At 38.3% G+C, this 27214-nt stretch overlaps 1 protein-coding gene across 11 annotated transcripts in view; it reads right to left on the reverse strand.

The window, feature by feature from the left end:
• Nucleotides 1-27214, reverse strand: part of NCOA2 (nuclear receptor coactivator 2) — a 302340-nt gene that overhangs the window by 87994 nt on the left and 187132 nt on the right. For all 11 annotated transcript variants that reach the window (XM_038000414.2, XM_008000837.3, XM_038000411.2 and 8 more), the window contains 2 exons: nt 17418-17522; nt 14643-14815 (listed from right to left, as the gene is read on the reverse strand). In XM_038000414.2, coding sequence (XP_037856342.1) covers nt 14643-14815; nt 17418-17503 — 259 coding nt within the window. In that variant the 5' untranslated portion in view covers nt 17504-17522. The remainder of the gene's footprint in view (nt 1-14642; nt 14816-17417; nt 17523-27214) is intronic.

The following is a 27214-nucleotide window of genomic DNA, read 5'->3' on the forward strand; positions in this document are numbered from 1 at the left end:
AACTACAGCCACCTGTGAGATGAGTGGCCCAGAAGGAAGAGCATTATAGGGAACATCATTCATTGAACCCCATATTTTATGTTCCTTTTAAGACAACAGAAAACCATGAGTGCTCTGAATACAGAGCAGCAGTATTCAGACAGTGTTCATGGCCATGGGAAATTCTTGCATCTGGAGGAGGAATAATAATAATAATTTTTCCTGGCCAGGCGCGGTGGCTCATGCCTGTAATCTCAGCACTTTGGGAGGCCGAGGCGGGCAGATCACGAGGTCAGGAGTTCGAGACCAGCCTGGCCAACATGGTGAAACCCCATCTCTACTAAAGATACAAAAATTAGCCAGGCATAGTGGTGCCCGTCTGTAATCCCAGTTACTTGGGAGGCTGAGGCATGAGAATCACTTGAACCTGGGAGGCGGAAGTTGCAGTGAGCTGAGATCACAACATTGCACTCCAGCCTGGGCAACAGGGCTAGACTGCCTCAAAAATAAAAAAAATAAAATAACCTTTCCTTTTTTCTCTTCACCTTCGATGGATATATATCGGCGATGAAAGCCTGCTTAGAAATGCTGAGATGTGCAGAATATACAGGACCCTGGGTTAGAGCCAGTTATGACCTAAAGGTGCTGTTTGCTATAGTGCTTCCTTAACCTATAATGCCTCAGATGCCTTGACTACAGCCTCCATTAAGATTTAAGGTATTTAATGAAACCACATCTAACTCAAATTATCAAAATCTCTTTTCTGAACAATATGTGTTAAAACTACCTCTAAAAAAATTATCTCTAAAGACACAGCAATAACTATTACAAATCTTTATTTTCATTTTGAATGTGTTGCTTTTGGAATTTCTCTGTGGAACAACATTTTCTGTCTTAATAAACAAAGGCAAAGCTGAAGACATGACAACCATTCTCAGGCAGGTAATGGAATGCAGAGGTAGAAAGATCACAGGCTGCACAATAACCAGACTGTGCTTTAGGTTCTAGTTTGTCACTGACTAGTTTTAAGACCTCAACCTAAATACTGTTTTTGTGTATAAGTTTCCTTATCTATGAAACATAGGCAATAATTCCAATCCTGAAGCAGTCTCACAGACATATTCTATGGACAGAGTGTAGAAAGCAGTAGGCGTCTACATGGGATGAGGAGGTAGCTGAAAACAGTATGTATGAATGTATTTACATGACATTCTCTTAACACTGCTAAAGAAAAAAGTATAGTTAAGTAGCCCTGGATACAAGGAATTTTGGTTGTTAGTATCAGACTTTATTTAAACATTACCCATATGGTGAACTTCAATATATTCTTGGAGATCAAAAAACATTTTACTTCCCACCTTCTCTTATCCCACTTTCCTTAATATCACTACATATCTACATCAACCTATCAATCAATCAATCAATCAATCATAGTACTTACTAATTTGCTATAATTACTTCTTCTTTTTCTTAGATCTAGGTATCAGCTTTATTACCTACTAAATGCAGGCACAGGCCAAGATGGACCCCCACAGGCCTCCCTCAAGGGTGGGTCCCTAAGTCAGGGAGGGTGAGGGACATATGCTGAGGAGCAGCTATTCCAAAAAAGCTTTATCAATGTCTTTGTTGTCTGTACAGCCTGAGAGTCCCATGACGAAAGGGACAGTGCTTTATAGCTCTTTATATTCCTGATGGCTAGCACAGCATTTGAACATAGAAGATATCTGGCAAATGTGTCCTGAATGTAAATATGAATTAATAAGAAATCACCATGTTTAAGTATAATTATGGCATGTTCCCTGGTCATTTCCAGACCATATCACTGGAATTTATTTTAAACTGACACAGTAGTTAATGAAAGTCCTTAAATGTGTTTTTGTTCATTATTCTATTCATAACTTCTTAAAGCAGCTGAAGAAAACCTTGGATTTCTTGTTGCTTTCCCATTTTCTCTGAAACTTTTTTTTTTTTTTAAAAGACAAGGCCTTGCTTTGTCACCCAGGCTAGAGTGCAGTGGCTTAAGTGATCCTCCCAGCTCAGCCTCTTGAGTAGCTAGGACTACAGGCACAAACCACCATGCCCAGCTAATTTTTAACATTTTTTGTAGGGACAGGATCTCACTATGTTGCCCAGCTGGCCTCAAGTGATCCTCCTGCCTTGGCCTCCCAAAGTGTTGGAATATTAGGTGTAAGTCATGGCACCTGGCTTTTTGTTCATTTCGTATGAATGCTTATTAAGTATCTCTTACGTACAAGACAGGTAAAAGCATATAAAAATTATTAAGATAAGGTTCCTCCACAAAAGAGCTGTCATGGTAATAGGGCGTTTTTTGTGTTTTGTTGTTGTTGTTTTCAGTTTAAACTGTACTACAAGCCAAAATGATGTATATATTTGATCTAAAAGTGGCACACAAGCTGTGCAGTTATAAGTTAAAGAGTAATTAAAGCTGGAGGTCTGCCTAGAAGTATGATGGCTAGAAAGATAAGAGCAGGAGAAAGCCCCGAAAGTACACGGGGACCAGCCGGCAAGGGGCCTTGAATACCATGGGAAGGCATTTTCCTTCATCCTACAGGCAGGGAGACTCACTGGAAGCTCAGGAGTTACATAGCCAATATATTTTTAGAAAGTTAATGGTGATAGCAGTGGGGATGGATTATAGAAGGTAAAGAAGCAGAGATGAGTTAAGGTGAGAAAAGATGTCTTAAATTAGAGTGCTGAAAATAAACATGGGAAAAAGGGTTATATATCACAGAATATGGTGAGGAACTGACAGAACTGAGTTAACTGGCTGAGTGTGGGGAAGGAAGAGGTAAAAGAGAAGGTGGCTGGAACTGAGGTTTCTAGTCTCGGTAAGGACAAAACAGGTGATCAGCGCATGCTGGTTACACACACTGAGATAGAGCACAGGAAAAAGGATGAGGCAGTCTTTTCAGAAGGCAGAGGAGAAAACAGGTTTGGTTTGAGATATTATCAATTTAAGGCAGCTGTGGAACATCCCATGGATGTTTAACGGTAGCTGGCAATCTGGACGGACAGTGAAACTGTAAGGTGGGGGCGGTGGGGAGGGACTCACCGAGTATCTGTGCAAAGAAAGATGAGGGAAAGGTCAAGGGCAGAGATTTACCTTGACAATCAGCACACATACAAGCAATAGTTAAAATTCATTAAAGAGGGAATTTTATTTGGGAACAAAGAAGGGCCAAGGTCTAGATGAGGAAGAAAAGCCAGTGAGTGAGGATGAACGTGATACAGCTCAAAAGTAGAAACGGGTGAGGCACTGTGGCTCACACCTGTAATTCCAGCACTTTGGGAAGCTGAGGTGGGAGGATCACCTGAGGTGTCATGCAAGATGAAGTTCTAGAGATCTGCTGTACAACAACATGCATATAGTTAACAATACTGTAATTTACACCTAAAAATTGGTAAGAGAGTCAATTTATTTTACATGTTTATTTACTGCTCCACCCACAAATTCACCAACCAAAAAAGTCTCCTTGGAAGGACCAATGAAAACAGTTGCATCAATACCTGATGTAAATGACGAGTTGATGGGTGCAGCACACCAACATGGCACAAGTATACATATGTAACAAACCTGCACGTTGTGCACATGTACCCTACAACTTAAAGTATAATAATAATAAATAAATTAAAAAAAAAAAAAAAAAAAAGAAAACAGTTGCAAGGGCCGGGCGCGGTAGCTCATGCCTATAATCCCAGCACTTTGGGAGGCTGAGGTGGGCGGATCACGAGGTCAAGAGATCAAGCGGTGGCTCACGCCTGTAATCCCAGCACTTTGGGAGGCCGAGGTGGGTGGATCACGAGGTCAAAAGATCGAGACCATTCTGGCTAACACGGTGAAACCCTGTCTCTACTAAAAATACAAAAATTAGCTGGGCATGATGGCACGCGCCTGTAGTCCCAGCTAATCAGGAGGCTGCTGCAGAAGAATCACTTGAACCTGGGAGGCGGAGGTTGTAGTGAGCCAAGATTGCACCACTGCACTCCAGCCTGGCGACAGACCAAGACTCTGTCTCAAAAAAAAAAAAAAAAAAGAAAAGAAAAGAAAAGGAAAAAGAAAATAGTTGCCTGTATAGTTTATTACTGTATAATCCATATCAGTTTGAAAATACTTAAGTCTAAAGTCCATAAAAATAGTCATAGTTCCCTCTCCCTTCTTCTACCAGTACAACAGATTTAAAAAATAGGACCGTTCTTATTGATTTCTTTAAAAAAAAAAAAAAAAACCCAAAACAAACACCTATGAAAAATGTACTTTACTATAATCCCAGCTACTTAAGTAGCTGAGGTGGGAGGATCACTTGAACTCAGAAGTTTGAATCAAACCCAGGCAACACTGCAAGACCTCATCTAAAAAAAAAATAAGAAATAAGAAAGAAAGAAACAGAAAACCATACTTTAAACCTAAGCTAACCAGTGAATGACAATAATAAATAGTGGTATTTGTGCTCTTATATCTTTTGTTTATTTCTATGTTTAAACTCTTCTCCCTACCACAGCACAGGTATTTAATTCATTTATCAAAAACTGGCATCATTCTTCAGACTAAAAGAATGAATTAAATGTAAACATCAGCTCACAGAAATTTAAATGTACCTGGCAAATTCTTACATATGAGTTATTCCAAAACCAATATATCTAATATCTTCACAGCACTAACACAAAATGTGAATTTGCTTTCTATATTATATATTCTAGTCTAAAACAATATGTCTATTTAAAACATTAGGGAAAATATTCCATGGTAATTAAAGTTCCTAATAAAAAATTATAAAATACTTGTTTTCATAGGATTCCTTTTTTTTTTTTTTTTTTAAGACGAGGTCTCACTCTATCTCCCACGAGTGCAGTGGTGCAATCTTGGCTCACCACAACTTCTGCTTCCCAGGTTCAAGCGATTCTCCTGCCTCAGCCTCCTGAGTAGTTGGGATTACAGGCGTGTGCCACCACGCCTCGCTAATTTTTGTATTTTTAGAAGAGACGGAGTTTCACCATGTTGGCCAGGATGGTCTTGAACTCCTGACCTCAAGTGATCCGCCCGCCTCCACTCCAAAAGTGCTGGGATTACAGGCATGAGCCACCATGCCTGGCGAATAGGATTTCAAAATATATTTTAGTCGACAAGCTGTGAAGATTCTTCATCCTTACAAAAACAAACAGGGCTCCAGCTACCATTATCAGAATCTAAGAGAGTTAAAAGTTCACCTATTGTTTTATAAAGATGTTAATGTACTTTCAGGAGGCAAACAAAAATATTGTAAGTAATATTTGTCACAAGAGAGGTTGTAATCTGTAATCCTTGTGCAAGAACGGGGGAATGTATTCACTCAATTACTAGAATACAAATATTATATTCTTAAATTTAGGGCAGTATTTTCTCCTGATATAAAACCATTACACAAGGCTGAATAAATACCAGGAATCAGAAAAATCCAACAAATATTTATTTTAAATAAACTAAGAACAAACATCGTACTCAAAACTGCTGCAGGTGGCTGGGTGCGGCGGCTCACGCCTGTAATCCCAGCACTTTGGGAGGCCACGGCAGGCAGATCACCTGAGCTCAGGAGTTCGAGACCAGCCTGGGCAACATGGCGAAACCCCGTCTCTACTAAAAATACAAAAAGTAGCCAGGTGTGGTGGTGCATGCCTGTAGTGGTGCACGCCTATAATCCCAGCTACTCAGGAGGCTGAGGCACAAGAATTGCTTGAACCTGGGAGGCACAGGTTGCAGTGAGCAGAGATTGCACCATTGCACTCCAGCCTGGAAGACAGAGTGAGACCTTGTCTCAAAAAAAGAACTGCTGTCCAAGAGTTAGGTAGACAATACAACCTCTGCCATCAAGAAATCTGTCATTCAATGGGTGAAGAAAAAGTGAGGTACCTGAAAGACTAAACAAACACTAAACAGAGTAAGAGCAGACAGTACAAGAAATGTGAAAGGAGATGAATTCATATTTGTTTGGAGATTAGAAAGTGTTTTGTGAAAAAAGCAGTGTTTGAGATGGGCCTTGAAGAATGAACAGTAGGAATGTAATGGGAATAGACAGAAACAGGAAAAGCAGTATTTTGGATAAGGAGGAAAGAATACGAATAATGACACAAAAGCAAAAAAGCACAAGTATGTGTCAGCAACAAGAAATAGTCTAGGGTAATGGGCTTTGGGTACACATACTGATGAAATGAGCCACAAGAATACGGTAGTAGGCCAAACTGGTCAGACCTGGGGTCTTGGTGAAGCCCCCTTGCCACTGGACCCTCTATTATCATTCACCCAGATTCCCTGTCACTATCCACTACAAATGCAGAACAGCTGTGATACTACATTCTGATGGCCTATTAAAGATTAGCAGATGTCACCAGCTGAGAGGGAAAAAGAAAAGAGGCATTCCCAGACAGAAGACCCAGGAGGAAACCACAATGTGAGAGCCTGAGCCAGTGTATGTCATGGGGAGGAGATGCAAGTGCAAGGAGGTTGCAGGTTGGAGCAAGGGAGAATATGGCAGGACTGGAGACAAATCACAGAGGAACTAGTCTTCTATGGTGAGGGTTCTTCTTTTGGACTGTCATAGACTCCGCTAGCAGTCACTGAAGTCGGGACGAATGATCAACCTGGCTCCCTCAAGGAGGATCTTAAGGAGTACCTTTAGCAGATTCTTGTGGAGGAATGGCCCAGTACTATCCCCCTGGGCACAATGGCAGATACTATTTCTATGCCCCAGCAATCAAAGTGGTAGGAGCAGGTAGCATACTGATTCACCTCCCCCACCCTTTGACAAGTACAGGGGAGGGCTGAGCAGCCAGGAAACATGTGGGCGCTCTTCACTAAAGCTGGGATGGGAGTAGGACAGAAGGTAAGGACTGGCAGCTAGTGGGCTCAGCCCAAGGGCTCTTATCTACAAATGTGCCCACAGTGTCACAATATGACTCTGCATTAAGTCATTAGTGACAATGTCATAAGGAACTATAAACTAAGATATTACATTTAAGAATTTCTCTCAGTGTTTGAACTTGCACATGGGTACTTTCGAGTGTACTTTCCATCTTCTTCTCTTTGTCCAGCTCTCTGTCATTCTGAGTCTCTCTCACTGTCTTTCACCTCTGTCATTCCCCCTCTTCACTTCCTCCTGCTCCCTCTAAGTCTATTTAAATTATAAAACTAAATGAAAGCTTATTTATAAAACAACATTTATTCCTTCTTATAGATGAATGAGAAATTTTATAGTTTTCTAGCATGTTTTAACTTCATTTTTTCTTGTTGTTTTATTAGTTATGCACCTCTCCCCCTCTAGATTTAGAATTTAAAAAAATCCAAATACCTCCCATTCCAAGTATAGAGTATCTCTAGAGTCTAGATATAATGGTAGATGACTTCAAGCTAACTCTGCTGAAGATAGTTAGAGGTCTCTCATTTAATGTTACTTTCTCCAAATTCCAATATTGCTTACTGTACTGGGCTTACTACTCTCTTATCTAGCTCTGACCTGCCCTTTACAGCCTCAAATCCAACCAAGTGCTTCCATACATCTTATTCTACAGTCTGACCGGGCATACCCCGCAAGTCACTGAGCACTCAGGCTCCTCTATTTTCTGTGTAGAGTGCCTCTCCTCATGCCAGCCCCTACTTTTTTACCTATTAAAATCTTACTTTTACAGCAAGACCCAGTTCAAGTTTATTGTACTCCTAAAAGCCTGTGCCAGCTTAATAATCACATTCCTTTCCATTGTCCCCTACAGTTCCATAGCTAGTTGTCTGAAAGCTGATTTTCCCCCGAATGAGTGAAAGCTCCAAGAAAAAGAATCATGTACTTATTGATTGCTGGATTTCCCCTGGCAAATAACCATATGCTTTATATATAGTATATACTCAATAAAAAATTTATTGAATAATATTTACTCTTGGATGAAAGCAATACATACAGTATTGATGTATGATTAGGGTCATACATCAATGACAGAATTAATTTCTTTTCATATGAGTACAAGGTGATCAAGAAAACAAGGGATGTCTACTTTCTATTAGAGTGTGAGAGCCAGGTTGGGTCTTGAAGTGAGAACTCACATCATAAATCCTAAAGCATCAGAACACATTGAATTACTTAAATCTTCTTTATCTGAAAGCTGTTAAAAAACTTCCATGTACTTAAGAAATAAAATAAGGGGATCCTAGGAGGAAATGAGAATAGAAATTCCATCCCTGCTCACTAATTTTAAGGATTTCATTAACAATATAAGCCATTAAGCCACATGAAAATGTGCGAAAATGAATTATATGTAGTTCAGTGGAAAAATAGTTTATCTTCATTAAAAATTGCAGTATCAGTGGGGTGCGGTGGCTCACACCTGTAATCCCAGCACTCTGGGAGGCCAAGGCAGGTAGATCACCTTAGGTTAGGAGTTTGAAATCAGCCTGACCAACATGGTGAAACCCTGTCTCTAGTAAAAATACAAAAATTAGCCAGGCATGGTGGTGGGCACTGTAATCCCAGTTACTTGGGGGGCCGAGGCAGAAGAATTGCTTGAGCCCGGGAGGTGAAGGTTGCAGTGAACTGAGATGGCACCACTGCGCTCCAGCCTAGGTGACAGAGCCTGACTCTGCCTCAAAACAACAACAACAACAACAAGAAAAGAAAAGTAATTGAAAATGAATAGTGCTACTTCAGTGAATGCATCAACGATAAAAAAATGAAACAGCCAAGTGTGGTGACTCAGGCCTATAATCACAGCACTTTGGGAGGCCAAGTGGGAGGATCTCTTGAGCTTAGGAGTTTGAGACCAGGCTGGGCCCCACAGTGAGACCCCATCTCTTAAAATAAAATAAAAATAAGAAAGTGAAATAGCCTTTTTGCTGATATGGACAAAGTTTCAGTGGTGTGGACAAAGTTTCAGTGGTCTGGACAGAAGATCAAGCCAGCCACAAGATTCCCTTAAATGAGAGCCTAATCCAGAGCAAGGCCCTGACTCTTTTCAATTTTATGAGAAGATGCAGAAGAAAAGTTAAGTTTAAAGCTAGCAAAGGCGAGTTCATAAGGTTTAAGGAAAAATTCTTTCTCCATAACATAAAAATATAAGGTGAAGCAGCACGTGCTGATGGAGAAGCTGTAGCAAGTTATCCAGAAGATCTGGCTAAGAGCATTAATGAAGGTGGTTACACTAAGCAATAGATTTTCAATGTAGACAAAAAAACCTTCTATTGGAAGAAGCAGCCATCTAGGACTTTCATAGAGGAGAGAAATCAATGCCTCACTTCAAAGCTTGAAAGGACAAACTGACTCTTCTGTTAAGGAGCTGATGCAGCTGGTGACTTTAAGTTGAAGTAAATGTTCACTTCCCATTCTGAAAATCCTAGGGTTCTTCGTAAGAATGATGCTAAATCTACTCTGCCTGTGCTCTGAAATAACAAAGCCTGAATGTCAGCACATTTGTTTATAGTATGGTTTACTGACTACTTTAAGCCCATTGTTGAGACGTACTGCTCAGAAAAAGATTCCTTTCAAAATACTACTGCTCACTGGCAATGGACCCAGTCACCCAAGAGCTGTGATGAGGACGTACAAGGCCAAAAATATTTGTTTTCATGTCTTCTAACACAGTATCTATGCTGTAGCCATTTTTCAAGGTGTACTGCCACAGACAGTGGTTCTTCTGATATATCTGGGCAAAGTACAAAGAAAAACATACTGGAAAGGAATCACCATTCTAGATGCCACGAAGAACATTCATGACTCATGGGAGGAGGTCAAAAGATCAACATGAACAGGAATTTAGAATAAGCTGATTCTAACCCTCATGGATGACTTGAAGGGATTCCTGACTTCAGTGGAGGAAGTAACTCTAGATGCAGTGGAAATAACAAGAGAACTGGAATTAGAAGTGAAGCCCGAGATGTGACTGAATTGCTGCAATATCATGATGAAAATTGAACAAATGAGGAGTTGCTTTTTGTGGACAAGCAAAGAAAATGGTTTCTTGAGATGGAATCAACTCCTGGTAAAGATGCTGTGAACACTGCTGAAATGACAACAAAGGATTTAGAATATTCCATAAACTTAGTTGATAAGGCAGGAACAGTGTTTGAGAGGACTGATTCCAATTTTGAAAGTTCTACTGTGGGTATAATGCCATCAAACAGCATTGCATGGTACAGAGAAATCTTTCATGAAAGTAAGAGTCCATCAGTGTGGCAAATTTCATTATTATCTTATTTTTAAAAATCGTCATAGCCACCCCAGCCTTTAGCAATTCCCACCCTGGTCAGCAGCCATCAACATTGAAGCAAGACCCTCCTACTGGCAAGAGATTAGAACTTGTTGATGAGGCTCATATGCTTGTTAGCACTTTTTAGCATTAAGGTATTTTTAAATTAGGATATATTACTTTTTTAAAGAAGTAATAGTGTTGTGCACTTGAAAGACTACAGTATAGTGAAGTATAACCTTTATACACCCTGGGAAACCAAAAAATTTATGTCACTTGTTTTATTTTATATTCGCTTTATGGCGCGGGTCTGGAACTGAACCTGTGGTATCTCTGACATATGCCTGTGCTTACTATTTTTCTGTGGAATAGAAGCAATATTAGCCTCCCAGTTAGGAAAAATGGTTATTTGCTATCTGTTTCCATGACTCCTGTTTCTAAGTTATAGAAGACAGAAGTTCTAAACGTTTATGACCATCATACCAAATATAAAGAAATATCCTAGTTTAGTATCAGAAAGCTGCGATGACGGTGCAGATTCCAGACCCAGACTGCCCTATTCCTTCGCTTAATGGCTGTGTGACTTTGCCAGGCTACTTAACCACTCTGTGTCTCAGGTTCCACTCCTGCCAAGGGGGAAAAAATGCACCTATTCCATGGTTTGTTTTGAGTACTAAATAGGTTATCAAATCTGAGCACTTTAAAAACTGCCTGACACACAATAAAAACTATTTAGTCTTAGTTAGTATTAAAAATTCTCCAAGATTATTTAGCGAACAGAAGATCTAACTTAATTACTAAGTAACTAACTTAGCTAATAACTAAGGATTATGAATGTGGGCCAAAAAAACCCCACCAACATGTATGGAATTTTCTATTTGATGGCAGTCACACTATTAGCATCAAACTCTTGTGTGTACTTGCTCTGTTTCTACACTATTCCACAGTTAATGCTCTTGGAGGGCTAGCATTTATGAAACATGGGTCTCATAAAGCGCCACGTACAACAGAATGCTTATTAATTTAACTAGCTGGTAATTTCCACTCCAAATTTGCATCCTTTAGGCCATTTAAAAATCTTTTTCTTCTCTCCCTTTATTTATAAAGCATATAAAAGTTGAGGAGTAACTGACAAGAGCACAGACTTGAGGGAAAGAGCCCTCCATGCCTGGCTGACACGCCATAGCTTCTGACACTGGAGCAGGGTCCCATAAAGATGAGCCCAGCTTTCCTCATTGTGTATTCTTTAGTATAGCCCCTCATGCAACCCAGTTTAACTTCTCTAGGATAAATACGCAGGTTTATTGCATGTGTCTACAGGCCTGTTCTCCTAGGCTCCCAAATGCATTTTATTCATGCTGACAACTATGACTGAAATACAAATTAAGTCTGGATAATGGTGTAAAGATGGTAGTTGGATTTTATTTATGCTGATTGGTCGGGGGATCAGTTGGGGTTGGGGAAGACACAGAGTTAGAGAGAAACGCTTTGGCCTGACTTACGTGTTATTCTTACTGGCTGCCAGATGCTGAGAAAATTCAAACTGGTCCAAATAGAGCTGCTGATGGAGTGGTACGCAAGGGCTGCACAGATTTTCTGGCACCAGAAAAATTTTTTACTTCCTACAGACAGGCTGGGCACAGTGGCTCACCCCTGTAATCCCAGCACTTTGGAAGGCCGAGGCGGGCGGATCATGAGGTCAGGAGTTTGAGACCAGCCTGGCCAACATGGTGAAACCCCATCTCTACTAAAAATACAAAAATTAGCCGGGTGTGGTGGCGCATGCCTGTAATCCCTACTCGGGAGGCTGAGGCAGGAGAATTGCTTGAACCCGGGAGGTGGAGGTTGCAGTAAGCTGAGATCGTGCCACTGCATTCCAGCCTGGGCAACACAGTGAGACTCCATCTCAAAACAAAAGAAAAGAAAAGAAAAGAAAAGATTTTAAAAACGGCCCCTTTCTGCTTAAGTAGGAATGAAAACTAACTACTGAATGTTTACTATGACAGGTGTTTACTGAATTTACATGGTTCATAATATCTTCTACAGCTATGTGACCTAGGTGTTGTTAGCACTAAACTCTGTATGAGGCAACTGAGTCTCAGAGATAAGATAATATGCCCAGGTTCAAAAAGCTCCTAAATGGACCAGGATTCATACCTAGTTCCTGTCTGATTCAATTCTGCTCTTTTTAAAAAACAAATTATTAAACAAAGACTATTTGGAAAATATCAGAGTAGTTGAGAACTTAAAAGTACATTTCTGCTTTTCATATTTTCATTCAGCATTTAAGTTTTGCTTCCCTTTACAAAACACGCTGCTTTTCAAATTAGCAGGAACATTCTTAGAAGAATAAGACGTGACAGGGTGTTTATTGCTGCTTCTTGGGTGGTTGTGGTATGCAGCCTTATGATTAAAACTATGGTTAAGGTATGGCGCAGTCCCAGCATGACACATCTGAACGTGTTTTATGGTTTGAAGGGGGAATTACCAAGGTTTTGCAAACTTTAAAAACTTGTGCAAGACCTTCATTGTGGTTTATATATATAATTGTTTTGAAATGTAGAAGTACTACCTAAACATGCAGTGTTCTCAAAACTGAATCATTCATAATCCTTAGAAACCTAAAACAAGAAGCTTAATGACTTCTTTACTGTAATGATACCAGCAACTAGAAACACAGTAACTTCAAGGCACTGGTTAATAACTTTAACCAATTATTTCTCCTAAGAGTTCTAGGAATATTATTTTATCCCTTTGCAGAAACCAAAATATGAAGATACAAAATTGAGGTTTAAACTGAGTTTTTGATAACTAGTGAACCCCAAAGGGAAAAGAAAGATGAGTGATGAAGGGGACTGAAATGGGCACTGGTCTACTGGATGTTAAATGGCAGGAGAATGGCGTGAACCCGGGAGGCGGAGCTTGCAGTGAGCCGAGATCCCGCCACTGCACTCCAGCCTGGGCGACAGAGCAAGACTCCATCTCAAAAAAAAAAAAAAAAAAAAAAAAAAAGTCATGGAGAAATCAGGAAATAAAGATTGATTTGCAGAGAAGGCTGGTGTTAGAAACTGTGTTGTGGATGCTATATGTATATTTTTATGTTTTTAGAAGACAGAACTATACTTGTAAAACTGTTTTATACAGAATTTAGCTCAACAATATATGTATGAAAATGGAAAACGCTAAGATAATATGCTAATAGGTAGCTAGGATTTTGTGACAGATAAGAGCAGTTAGTTTCAGACTCATGTATTATAAAGACAAAGACAAATTATTTTAATAAAATATGTCTTTTTTGAATATTATATAAAAGGCAGATTTTAAAAATTTGAACTCTTAAGAGGATACACTCAAAAACAGATTACAGGTCAGGCGCAGTGGCTCACGCCTGTAATCCCAGCCCTTTGGGAGGCCAAGGCAGGAGGGTTGCTTGAGGTCAGGAGTTCGAGGCCAGCCTGGCAAACATGGTGAAACCCTGTTTTTACTAAAAATACTAAAAAATTAGCGGGGCATGGTGGCAGGCACCTGTAATCCCAGCTTCTCGGGAGGCTGAGGCAGGAGAATCGCTTGAACCTAGGAGGCAGAGGTTGCAGTGAGTTGAGGATCACACCACTGCACTCTAGCCTGGGCGACAGAGTGAGACTCTGTCTCAAAAAAACACCAGATTACAAAAGATAATAATCTCCCCAGGCCTGAAGGAAAGCAGTATGCAGATACTTGAAGAGCATATATTGGCCCTGGGCACCAAGATATTGTTCATACATGCCGCATAAAGATTTATTTTTGGCACCACAAAGTCAAATGTGTTCTTAAAAACATTATTTTCTTAATATTTTTCTGTAGGCAAAAATATCAAAGAAAAGAATCATAAAATGATCTCAGAAAAAAAGAAAACCACAGGAAGAGAACTGTCACGTTCTGTGTTTTGAATTCACAGATGGATTTCTTACTGGAGGTTAGAGCCTTTCAAATCTCTTGTCATTCAGGATATGAAATTCTAATCTAGTGGCGTGGCCAGTTGAGGCTCAGACTAATCAAATATGCTGACTAGCTGAAACAGGAGGTGCTTCACTTCCTTACTTCTGGTTTGCATCTCAAACTGGCTCCTACTTGCAACTTTTGACGGTCACTTGCTGTGTATGCCTTGAAAATGCCACGGTGTGGGGTGAAGAATTGTGGGCACCTAATTGAGTTTACTAGATGAAAAGTTCCATCACCCTGACTCACCTCAGTCTCCTCTGTCTTTAGGGAATAGCTGAATTTTATACAAAGCCTATTTATAAACCACTGCAAGTGATACTTGCATTCATCTTACACTGTGACATCATTTCCTCATCAATAATTTAAGCACAAGAAATGGATTAAAGGGACTCTGAAGGGACTTCTCACACAGGGAAAAACAGAAACCAATTCAACTCTTCAAAATACTAATTCAGTCCTCTTACCTTGTTCTTTGATCTGACGAATTTGCTTCACAGTTTCTTTTAAGATTGCACATTTGTCAGGTTTGAAGTTAAAGTTGTCTATATCATTAAAATTTGCAAAAATCAGCTCTGCAAGTTCTTCTATATATTTATTTTCCTGTTCACGATTACGTTTTTCAGTGTTCCTTTTGGGGCTTAAAAGAAGAAACACATTTTTTTATGATGTATTTGAAAAAGAGCTATTGTGAAAAAAATGAATGTGTTAAACAAGTTTAATACAAAGATAGCAAACAAAAGTTACCTATATCAACGCAGAAATACCTTGGGGGGGACAATTTTCCAAAAGTGTTCCATGTTTTAAAAAAAAAAATCAACCTAAGCCCAGTTTGTAATGAAACTATCTGTTCAATGTGTTTGGCATCTCCCACTGGACTGTCCGCTTCACGGTGACCAAGACTGTGCTCACCACTGTGCTTAGTGCAGTACTTGAAACAAGTGGGCATCAAATTAATTGACAAATAAAATAATGTTTCAAAAAGGTAAAGGAGGTTATATTTTAAATTTTATTTAAGATTAGTAAAAGGAGAGAAGTTAATCCAGTTATAATAGGAATAAATTTCAATAATTTTTGGTAAAACATAAAAAATAAAACCAGATATTTATAATTTTATAGACTTCTTCAGAATGTTAGTAAGCAAACCAAACAGCCTTTTTAGGTAATGCAAAAAGTCACAACACAGCTAGAAACAAAAGCGAAACTGAGCCAGGAAATATGTTAACTGTCCAAGCTGAATGACATGCAAAATATAAACAAACAATCCAATTTCAACTAAAGTTTAAAAAGTTAATGGAATGGAAAAATATCGAAAGAGGCAAAATCTTCTCATTAGAATGTGACAAAATAGTGAACTCAAAAGTTCCTTTTCATAATAACAGCATACAATTATTTTCTCAAGTGCAAAGGGGGGCCCATTAAATGACATTCAAACAGTACAACAAGGAAGAAAAGCAAGTTGCTTAATGTAGCAGCTTTCTGTATTTTTATATATAATTATTTGTATATAATATTAATTTAAAAATTTCTGGATTCACAATAGACTTTCATATATTCATCTCTAAATATCTTTGATTTTCATGAAGTAATACATAATATAATACAATGTCTCTATTTTATAGTGTTTACACAATTTGTCCAGGATCACCCCACGAATTACTGGCACAGTAATTCAGAATTTGTGTTTTTTACTAAGTCTCATTTTTACCTGTAGCTTCCGTTCTTACAGCAAAAGGGAAAGAGTGGCTGGAATACTTAGAATAGCCCAGTTCCCATTCTGGCCCCCTCCACTCATGCCCTCCCACCCTCATACAAGGTAAGAAATAAATGACAAATAGGTGAGAAAGGGGAGTTGTGTTCAAAAGACCCCTCAGCACCCCAGAGGGAGGGCTCAGAGACCTGCCACTATAGCCCACAGCTGGAACAGTTCCCATTTTCTCCCACTGCCTCCCCAGGTAGGGTCCTGACTATTAAAGGCAGTTTGACAGACAGAAGTTTGTGGTTTACCAGCAAGTACTAGGGAACCTAGAGGAGCTGGGAGCTGGGATGTGGAGAGTGGAGATTTAATGGGCTTGATGTTTTGCTTGGCAAGTAGAAGGGGAAAAGGGAATATAAAATATTGGTGTTTTGCCCTTTCTCCTGCTCTGCCTCTCTTGATGACTTTTCCTAGCCCTCTTCCCTACTATTTCATGTCTGATGTTTTTATTGTCCATTAGGTAGAAGGTGTTGTTTTTATTTAATTCTTAAAATTATTTACATGATTTAAAACATCGAAAAAGTGAAAAGTCTCTCTTCTACTTTTGATGAGAATTATTTGCCTTGTTCTCATCCACCGAAACAGGTAGCAACAATTACTGTTTCTTGATTATCCTAAAACAATACAGATTATTTTTTTCTTCCTTGTTTATACTAATGGTAGTATTCTATAAACATTTTCTAAACCTTGCTTTTCATCTGTAACAATATTTTTAAGAGATTTTTTTTTCATATTAACCCATAAGAGTGTCCTCATCTTTATCCCAGCTGCCCTGTGTTCCAGGTTCTAGATGTACCACACTGTTTAATAGACATTTAGGTTTTTCCGAATCTTTTGCAATTTGAGTAACCTCATATACACATCATTTTGCAAGTATGAAAGTATGTAATAGGAAAGTTCCTAAAAGTGGAATGGCTAGTTCAAACAGGATATGCATTTATAATTTTGATAGTGCCAAACTACCCTACATGGGCATTATAGCAATTCACACTTACACCCATAATATATGAGATGAAATTTGCTTTAAAATTGTTTGTTTTATTCACTAAAGAGTCACATTCTTTGTTCTCAACTCAGAAGTACATGGGTTTAACATTTTATGTCATTAAAAATAAAACAACAAAAAATAAAACCCATTATAATATTAACAGCACATCTTTTTACTATAGGATCTTCTTGTTATAATGCTGTGTAATCTAACAGAAAAGGTGTGAAAAACTCAGAATTATTAAATAAATTGACTCTAGTCAATTTATAGAGTCAAAAGATATCAGAAGTTTACAGCTTTCCTCTTTTTGTAAAGAATACAATCTGTAACTGATTTGCATATTCAAAATGTAAGTAAGTATATATTCAAAGATTTAATTGTTAAAGAGAAAAACCAACACAATATTTGAATCGAGTAAAATCAATGCTAAAATAACAAAGAAGCACTCCTGTGGCTTTAATAGACAATACTGATTCCTTTTCTCAGCAAGAATCTAACCTGGGTCCAAGTTGGTCAGGACATTCCTTGCGCTTTCTTGTCTCTGCCCTGGAGGGGTCAGAGGTATTTTCTCCCATCCCACTCATCTTGAACACATATCAGCAACTAAAACAGAAAACAGAGAAGAGGAAGAAAAAAATGAAGAGAGCTGATGATGAAGTGTCTGATCATTTTACCAACAATAAAAGAACTTCGACTCCAATCAGAAATTTGACACCAGTAATTAACACATTGTTTTATGTGCATGTATAATTTCTAATATACAAGCTGTCTCTTTTAAAAAATCTTTTAAGATTAAGCAAATGTAAAGGTTAACATTTAAGAAACAAACAAGCCTACCTCATTGGGCCCAAACTCTTTAAACAGGAGTTGTATTTCAACAGCACTATGAACTACAATCTACCAGCTCTGGGTTTGGGCTGCCAGCCTCCAGTTTCAAGAGTGATCTTGCACCATGTGGAAACTACAGGTGTTGTAAGGGGCTCCTCCCAGTCTCTGTTTTGGGTTAGCCAATGTGAAGTCTGTGCTGCAATAGCTCACCCATGACAGAGAGCCCAGGGAAGAGCCAATGCCAGGACACGAAATTGAAGGTTTTCAAATTTAACTAGGTAGATCTGACACCCCTGTAGCCCTGAGTTCCTGCACAAGGCCTCTTAATCAAAGCCCCCTAGTGGGGGATCTTACTGGCCCCTCGAGAAGCTCCTGTGCCCGGCTCTCCTGCAGTAGCTGCCTGGTTGCTCCTCCCTCAGTGCCCTCTCTCCGTGGCAGCTCGCCTCCCTGCACATAGCATGGTTGCTTCCTCTCTCACATCCTGCAGCCTCCAAACTTTCCTTCCCTCAGTTGGTTCTGGCTGCTATCGCCAAAGGTCTTAAGATATGCCCCGAAAGTCAGGTGAACTTTACTGACCCCAAGTGGGAAGGACCATGATCAGCTCCTGCTTGCTGAATTCCTCTCGGTAAGAAAATAAAAAAAATATAAGAAAATCAGTGTGCTCGTCATCACTAACACAATCAAAATACTATTTAGGAAAGCAGAACAAGCCAGTGACAGAGGTTTAAGTACTAAAAGAGCTGAACAAAGAGACTTACAAAGACTGTGAGGAAACCATAAAAGACTGCTACTCAAGGTGTTCAATAACTGCTTACCAAAAGAAAAAACAATGCAGCAGGACAAGTTGAAATCTGCATTTAAAGTCTTTCCTAGAGCTCCTATTCTATGCTATTTCCCCTTCCTTCTGGCCCCCAGACTTCTAAATCGCCTTTGCCCTCCTTTACTTTTTGTAGTGGCTTCTTTTCTTTTCTGGATAGAAAAAAAAAAAAAATTCAAAGGGAAGGCCAAGTGCACTAGAAGACAGAGAACTTAAGGAAGATGACAGAGGACAATCAAGAGTAAGGACAAAGCGCAAGAAGGGCTAAGGAACATAATGCATACCAGTCAAACCGCTAGGCCGCTTCTTCCCTGTAATCTGGGCTGCCCAGTCTCAGCTGTACTACACTAATTTCTTCTGGCCACTTCTGATACAACAGCGCAGTGGAGTTAGTTTTTTTTTTAAAGAGTCATATGTAAGCAGAATGAAGAAATATTGTATCCATTTAGGGAGGCTGCACCAATGGTACACAGTTGATTTAAGAGGTAACACAGAAGGGAATAATTCTCAAAGCTGACACCCAAGCTTCTTGCTGGTTGGAGCAATGCAACCAAGTCCCTATGTCCCACACTGTGGTCACAATTTTGGCCTGATAATAAGTATAACCTGTATTTATCTACTATGAAAGAAGCAGACTATGAGAGGCAGGATAGCAGAGAAGTTAAGGGCCAGTATTCATGTCCAAGCTTCACCACTTTTAGCTATGTGAGGCTCACTTGAGACCAGGAGTTGGAGACCAGCCTGAGCAACACAGCAAGGTCCCATCTCTATAACAAAAACAAAACCCTAAATTCCAGAATCCTTCTCAAATGATACCTTATAGACATTCACTTTCAGTACTTCTCTCTGAACCACAATTCTCATGGTTTCAATCATGAGATGTAAGAAAAAATATTACACATCCAGTCTAAGTAAGCGTTCAACAAATGACCCAGATTTTCACTCTCAAAGCAGCTTTCTAGAAGTCATACAAACTTAAGAAAGTTTCTATCATTAAAATATAGCCTTCAATATACAACATAGCAAAATACCCTATACAGTAGGTATAGGTGGCAAGTTTTGCTGTTAAAATGGCTATTCCCTCCCCCAAAAGTATTGCTAAAAAGTATAGTATTATCAGAAAGATCAGAAAGCTTTCAATAGACAATTAAAGGAAATGACTGTTTTACCTAAAGTCATATACACCCAGTTTGAGGATGATTTAACATTATCTGCATCATTTACCTGTGAATATTCCGAAATACATACACGAAAAACTGCAACACATGAGGGACAGCACTGGGACACAGGGACCAGAGGGAGGGAGATAAGGAGCCATTTTCTAGTCTAAGTATAGTAAAATCATTTGAGCAGACTGTTTATAATTTGCTTGTACCTACTCAAGGTTGGCTTAAAAACCACTCTATTTGTAGAATGAAAATATAATTTACTCTTGAAGTAAGTTATTTAAATGCCAAGTTTTCCCTTTTATTATGTAGTGGTATCTTAAACACATTTCCTCAAAATCTGCAACTTTCGGGTTGATGAACATAATTGCTTCCTTATATTTTTGTGTCTAATGCACATATCCTCTTCTCAGAGCAATATTCCTGGGCTATGTGCCCCAGTACACACCCCCTACCAACCTTTCCACCACCAAGGGAAAAGTGAGGTGGAGGCGGGAATGCCTGGCCAAGCCAAGGAAGGATGGCTGCCTCCTGGTAACCTCCAGGAAGTGCCAACACGCAGGGGTGCCCTGTCTAAATCATTGCAAATCACTCATAAAAACAAAAAGGAGACAGACCTGAGACCAAAACCGGGGAGAGAATGTAACACTGACACAGGAAAGGGAGCAGGAGGACGGGGGGTGACAGGCAGCTGCAGTCCTAGAGCAGACACATAAATTTATGCCCTGCGTTTTAGTGGGAGAGTCAAATAAATAATAGAGAACCTCATGAATGAGGTGCTCTAACCCAGAGGACTGTCTGTGTTTCTGATGCCCTGTGTGAGGAGGCTGGGCTGGCAGCAAGTGTCAGTATTTCACACTGGAACAAGAGGTGGGGCCAGGTAAGTTCATTTCTCCCCCACTCAAAATACTGGGCAACGCAGAAGTGATGCAAATAAAAACCAGAGAGAGATACATAAGTTATAAAAATGACTTTCTTCTAGGTTATATAAATTACTTTTTCTATATAAATGTACATTCTAGTGTATATTCACTCATAGAGAAATATCTAAAATAAACGATACGGACAGAGGAATTTTGATGCACTTTTGTAGATTGAAGTTAAAAAATTCATTTCCAGAGTAAAGGCAGGAGACGGAAAATACTAAAGGGCAACACTGAAGGTTCTAAAATTTCATTTGGTAACCAGCCCTAAATTAATAGTTTCTTATAATTGCTGCACACTCACATGAAATTAAAATTCTTAAGCATCTCACTCTCAATGCTGAAACTGTTTAATGTAAATCACAAAAACTGAAAATGACACAAGTAAACTCTCAGGCTGTATTTGATGGTAATTACAGTCATTGAGAGCAAACCAGTTTCTACCAGATGTTGGGGGTTGTAAAAGGACAAGGCTGAAAAAAAGTTTCAAATCATCCATTCTTGTTATCTGTAACAACACAATAGCCCTGCTTTCACAGTGACCATACATCCTCCCTTACATCCCTTGATATCAACTTGGATGAGCTAGACAGTAGGGAAGAGTTACAGCCTTATGATTAGTAACTTTTATCTCTAAAAAGTAACAATATTCTGGGAGGGGTGAACAAAACCAGCTGAATCCTTAGTATAATGACAGAAAGCAAAATAAAATGTTAAACCTCAACACAACTCAAAAATGTACTCTTTCACGGGATCCACCAATATAACTTACAAGTTAACAAAGCTTTGCTCTCAACACAGTCTCATACCATTAAAGCTTGTTAATCATCCATAATTTATGTAAACGATAATATGCATTTTATCTTTTATCAGGACAGGCTATCTTCCAAACAAGGCTTGTAAAACTGCCAGATGCATTATATACAGAACATATTCAGTTAAAGAATAAGGATACTACTGCTGCTGAACACCAAACATAATAAAGTGATCAAACATCTATCCCAACTGCTAGCTCCAATAACTGTTCTTAAAGTTACGCCCTCTCTGAAATTCCCCAAGTTAGAAACGACATAGAAAGAGCTACTGGAAAACTTCTCATGAATGTCTACCTGAAGAGGACCCGCCTGATAAATCATCTAGCTCTCGTTATGAGAACAGAAAGACTTAGAGAGAGACTTAATAGACATATGAAATTGTGTAACATGTAATCTAATCTTTTATAAACTTTTAAAACCAAGAAATGCTCAAGCAATATTAAAAGTATATATAAAACCTCACTTAATTACCTTTCCATTTCTATTAAACTAAACAACAAAAGGACAATCTTTTAGAGCCCACTGTTTCTCAGAATTCCACCTCAATAGCTAAAGCTGTATCCACTATTGCTTTCCCACAAATGAAAACATTTGCTCATTCTAAACTGGCAACAGTTTTTCCTTCAAAGTATACTGTGTTCCAAGAGCGATCCCCTTATAAGCATAAAAGCAAGATTTCTGGGCCAGGCTCTGATAAGTCTAAAAAACATAGTATCTAATGCTTCAATAAACAAAATGTGCTCCTTGGCTGTAGATGCCTGAGAAAGGTAGAACAGAAAGTAAGCCAAACTTGGGAAGTCAGTAAGATGATACAGAAGACATCCAATTGCTAGAGGAGGGGAAAGATCTCTTTTCAAATAGGGTTAATTGGTCGAAATTACCCAAAGCAGATATTATTTTGGCAAGATCCCAACTTCTGGCAAGAGTTGAATAAATATTCTATGCAGGAAATATACAGACTACTCAGGGATACACTGTTGATTCATACAAAGAATCATCACACAGACAAATAAAACAGAAGTAGAACTATGTGGATTTACTAAATGCTAGGATGACAGCACATAGAAAATCAAACTTTGCTCCCCATTGGCAAACTAGTAATGCATTTAACAGTGATAGAGGACATGACACAATATTTTTAAAATTTTTACTTAGTAAAATTATGTATTGTTTCCACCCAAGTGTCATTATTCTTTTTTACTAGATCATAAGGTCTCCTTTAATTTCATCTTTACATAACACTGTAGTGCTTCTTGGTTTTCATACAGTAAAATTTTAATCTGCCTCACATACTATAATCTGTATCTACAGATTAATGTACAGACTCAAAAAACTTTACATTAATTCATATAGTAACAACAGTTAAGTTACCAAGATTTAGAGGACTTACTTCAAATAAATCCAGAAAAATCTAAAATTTGTTTTCAAATAAGTTTTCAACTTTACTAGTTTAGATCAGTTTACTGTACATTTGCCTTTTTAAAATAACAGTAAGATAGACACAAACCACTATTATTAGGATATGATTTTTCAATACTAAAACACTAGCCATTTATCATTAGGTAGAGGATTAAAGAGAGCAACATATCCTACAACTACAACTAGTCTCTAGGTAAAATGGTTTTAGCACCTACCTTCTCTTATGCTGTGTCTTAGTACAGCAACAGTAATAACAGTGTATAAACAAATGTTTAAGCTAAAAATTTCTTCCTCTCAGTATCGTCTGCTCTTAGATTACTTTTGTATAATGGCCTTAAAGTGGTATATTAGATAGTAACTGAAGACATATTCCATTTTCTGACTGAAAGCCAATAATACTCATGAATTTTTTAGCTGAAAGACACTTCAAGATGCCATTGGGAAGACTGTAATAAACACATTAGGCTGCAAACGGGCAGCAGCAGTTCTTTAACACATGCTGCAATAATCAAATAAATGGCTACATTCATGTTCACTGGTTACACAAATATTTTGCTGTAACATATCCATCATCTGCATCTCTCCTAAAGGGGAAAACCTCCTTAAAAGTCTTATCTTAGCAAAATTCAGGGCAGAATACATAAGTAGCAGGGAGCTGTTCTAAACTATCATTACCAACATGGGGGAAAATGTCTAGTCTGACATCAGTGGCATATGATGGTTTCTACTTTCTGAATTCTCATAGGCCAAGTTCCTTAACATAGCCTGTCACTGGACTGCTTATATATCGACATCAGCTGGTGCGAATATGGCCAGGAATAGCAAGACTAGGTTTTAATAAGGCCTCAGATGAGAAAACATCGCGGGAAGAAGCTGCATTCCTTGCATAATGTAAGCGTTTTCTCTCCCCTTCAAGAAGAGTGTACTCAGTGTCTTTTTATTATTCTGAAAACCAGTTTTCACCAAAGGCTTAGCATTCTGGAAAGAAGTCATCAAACCAAGGACTACAATGTAGTGCTTGTGCTTGAGTTTCATAACTTGTCCAGACTAAAATTCAATTATCTTTCTTTATTCTGAAACCCATTTTAAATTTTGTTATGAGATTTAAAAAATGACTTTCCAATTCATGAGAAAGTTAACTGGCAAGGGCAAGACAGTCTGTACCTATACAAATAGTGTTTTTTTAATCATTTGAGTTGTCAAAAGTTCTTAAATAAATGAGAGTTCTCTCTCATAGCATAATATGTTGTTTAGGTTTTTTGCTAACATTTATCGAAGACTTATTATGAGTTAGGTTACTTTGCACATATTTCCTTGCTTAAAAACCACAATTTGATATGTATATATACATCTTATAGATTATATAACCTCTCTAACCTGTTTCCAGTAATTTGCCTAAGTCACACAGATCACAGGTGTAATGATAATAACCATCATCTCTGGAGTGTTTCTACATTGGTTGGCATTTTCTACGTACTTTACCTGTATGCACTCCTTCAGTTCCTGTAACAGCCTGATTATCACCATTGTATAGATGAGGAAATTGAGGTACAAGAGAAATAAAGTAACTTGAAAAAGGCCACACAGGAAATCTTGGAGCTCATGAATCCAAACAGTTCCTCAATTCTTAACCACTGTAATGTGGGCATTAAAGGTTCCTATACTTTGATACTTTCACTGAAGAGAGAAATTTATAAACTAGTGTATATTATAGGAAGCAGTATATTTTAACTTAGTAAACGGTGACTACGTAATTTGAAAGCCCTTTTCTTTTTCTTAAAAACGGTATCACTGTGAAATGTAAAACACTTCTTTCTGTTAAACAGTGTGTATGTTAGAATCATGTATCCCTTTATTCAATAAATAACTAATGCTCCAGGCACTGCTGCAGACACTGGAGAGAAACTCATGACAAAACAGCTAACAATCCCTGTCCTCCTGCAGCTCACATTCCAGCGCAGAAAAGATATCATGCTCAGCTCATGCACAATTATTCCCCGAAGATAAGTAAATATTTTTGTTATTATTGAATTTATTATGAAGTTAGTAAGACACCAACTAGAAATTTTATCTGGCATACCAAGAATGCTCAGTTTCACTCAAAACAGTAAAAACCTTCTTTCTTCTGTTTCAGAAATGGTAACTGGTTAATTTTAAAAGTCAGTTATGAAGGGTAATTGTAAAAATGATATATACCACTTTAATAATTTCCTTTTAACTTTAAACACAAATGTAACTTTGACTCTCAGTCTCCATTGGTGTTTCACAGTGCTTTTCTTGCAAAAATCATACCTATAATTTATCATATAAATAGTGGACAATAAAACCAGTCTCTACTCTCCAATTTCTGTTTATTTAAAACAGACCTAGAACTTATAGACACTTAGATTTCTTAAAAGTGCTTATAAGGTACAGATTTGTATGATTTTTTTCCCAGTGTATTAGACATGTGTTATGTGTCCTATACACCCATTTGGCAGCAATGTTTGTTCATTTCACTTTGAGTCTCAGTTTTCCAGAAACAAATGTATCTTTTCAAACTCACACTCGATAAGTTACATATATTTAATTAAATTATGTCATTATAATAACAAGTACAACTGGCAAAAACTGTCTGGAAACAAGAATCTGGCTCTCGGTAGGCACACAATATCATGGCTAGGTGCAGAGTGCCCCACACCCGCCCCACTTCTCCCTGTTCTCCCGCTCCTCTGTTCCCCTACCCCTCTCCTCTCCTGTCCAGAGTGGGATGTACTTAAGTTGCCCATCATCCTGAGACTCTCAGACAATGGCAGCATCAGGCCACGATTTATTAAGGGGGAATGCAGATCTTGGGGGTATTCTAGTCTATCAGTCCAAAGGAGGTTTTTTTTTTTTTTTTTTTAAATCAGAATTTACACAAACCCAAACTGAGGGTAGAGGTCATTCAATCATTCAACAAATATTAGTGAATACCTATTATGCGCCAAGCAAGGTTCTAGTTATTGGAGAATATAGCAATAAACAAAACAGACCAAGTCAGTGACTCTTACATTCTAATAGGAAAGTAGGGAGACGGTGGGGAATAGTAAAACAAAAATATTTACCACATCAGATAGTGATTAGAGATATAAAGAAAAACAAGGTAGGGCCGGGCACAGTGGCTTACGCCTGCAATCCCAGCATTTTTGGAGGCCAGAGCAGGAGGATCATGAAGTCAGGAGTTCGAGACCAACATGACCAGCATGGTGAAACCTGCCTCTACTAAAAAATACAAAAATTAGCCGGGCGTGTTGGCGCGTGCGTGTAATCCCAGCTACTCAGGAGGCTGAGGCAGGAGAATCGCTTGAACCCACAAGGCAGAGGTTACAGTGAGCTGGGATCGTGTCATCGTACTCCAGCCTGGGTGACAGAGCAAGACTCCATCTCAAAAAAAAAAAAAAAAAAGAAAGAAAAACAAGGCAGGAAGATTAGGATAGAGCATAATGTAGATGGGGTGAGGGATACTATTTTACATAGGTGGCCAGCAAAGTCTTCTCAGATGGGTGTTATCTGAGAGCTTTCTAACAGATCTCTAAGATTCATAATATAATTTCTTTAATATGCAACCATTAATCATATGAAAAGCTGTACAATGTTGTGGCTTAGATGACATTGTCTGGTGTCAACTCTGGTTGGAAATCCCTGGAACACCACATATATTAGTTATTTGACCCGGGGCAAGTTATTAACCTCTTTGGAGCTTTGCTTCTTCATTTGTAAAACTGGAGCAATAATACATACCTTTATAGGCTTGCTGATAGCATGAAATGTAAAGGGCACAGAAGAGCAGCTGGCATATAGTAAGGGCTTATTTAATAAACATAAACTGTTATTTGAATTTAATAGACTATAAATGTTAATAAAATAATCTAAACTGATGGTGAATTTGGAAAAAGAAAAATTAAACAGAAAATTAAAGAACTAAAAATTAATTTAAAACAGAAAAGTTATCAAAATATTAGCAATTAAAGTATTTCAATAGGCACTATGGGTGTAATTTAATTTTTGTATTTTCCAAATTCCCTTTCATTAACACATCAGACTTTTGTGAGTTTATAATAAGAACAAAGAAAGAAAGAAAGAAAGGGAAAGAACAGGAGGGAGAGAGGAAAGAAAGAAGAAAAGAAACGAAAGAAAGAAGAAAAAGAACGAAAGAAAGCTGATTGTGCTGCTGGGAAAAACAAACTAAAACCTAGGCAAACCAAACGGAATTTTTAAAGTAACCTGCTCTTTGGAATACAAACTGTAAGTGTATGAATTGTTTACATGCATATTTACAGAAAAAATATTGCAAAAAATGAGGTAA

Source organism: Chlorocebus sabaeus, chromosome 8 (assembly GCF_047675955.1).
Source record: "Chlorocebus sabaeus isolate Y175 chromosome 8, mChlSab1.0.hap1, whole genome shotgun sequence".
Taxonomy (NCBI): Eukaryota; Metazoa; Chordata; class Mammalia; order Primates; family Cercopithecidae; genus Chlorocebus; species Chlorocebus sabaeus.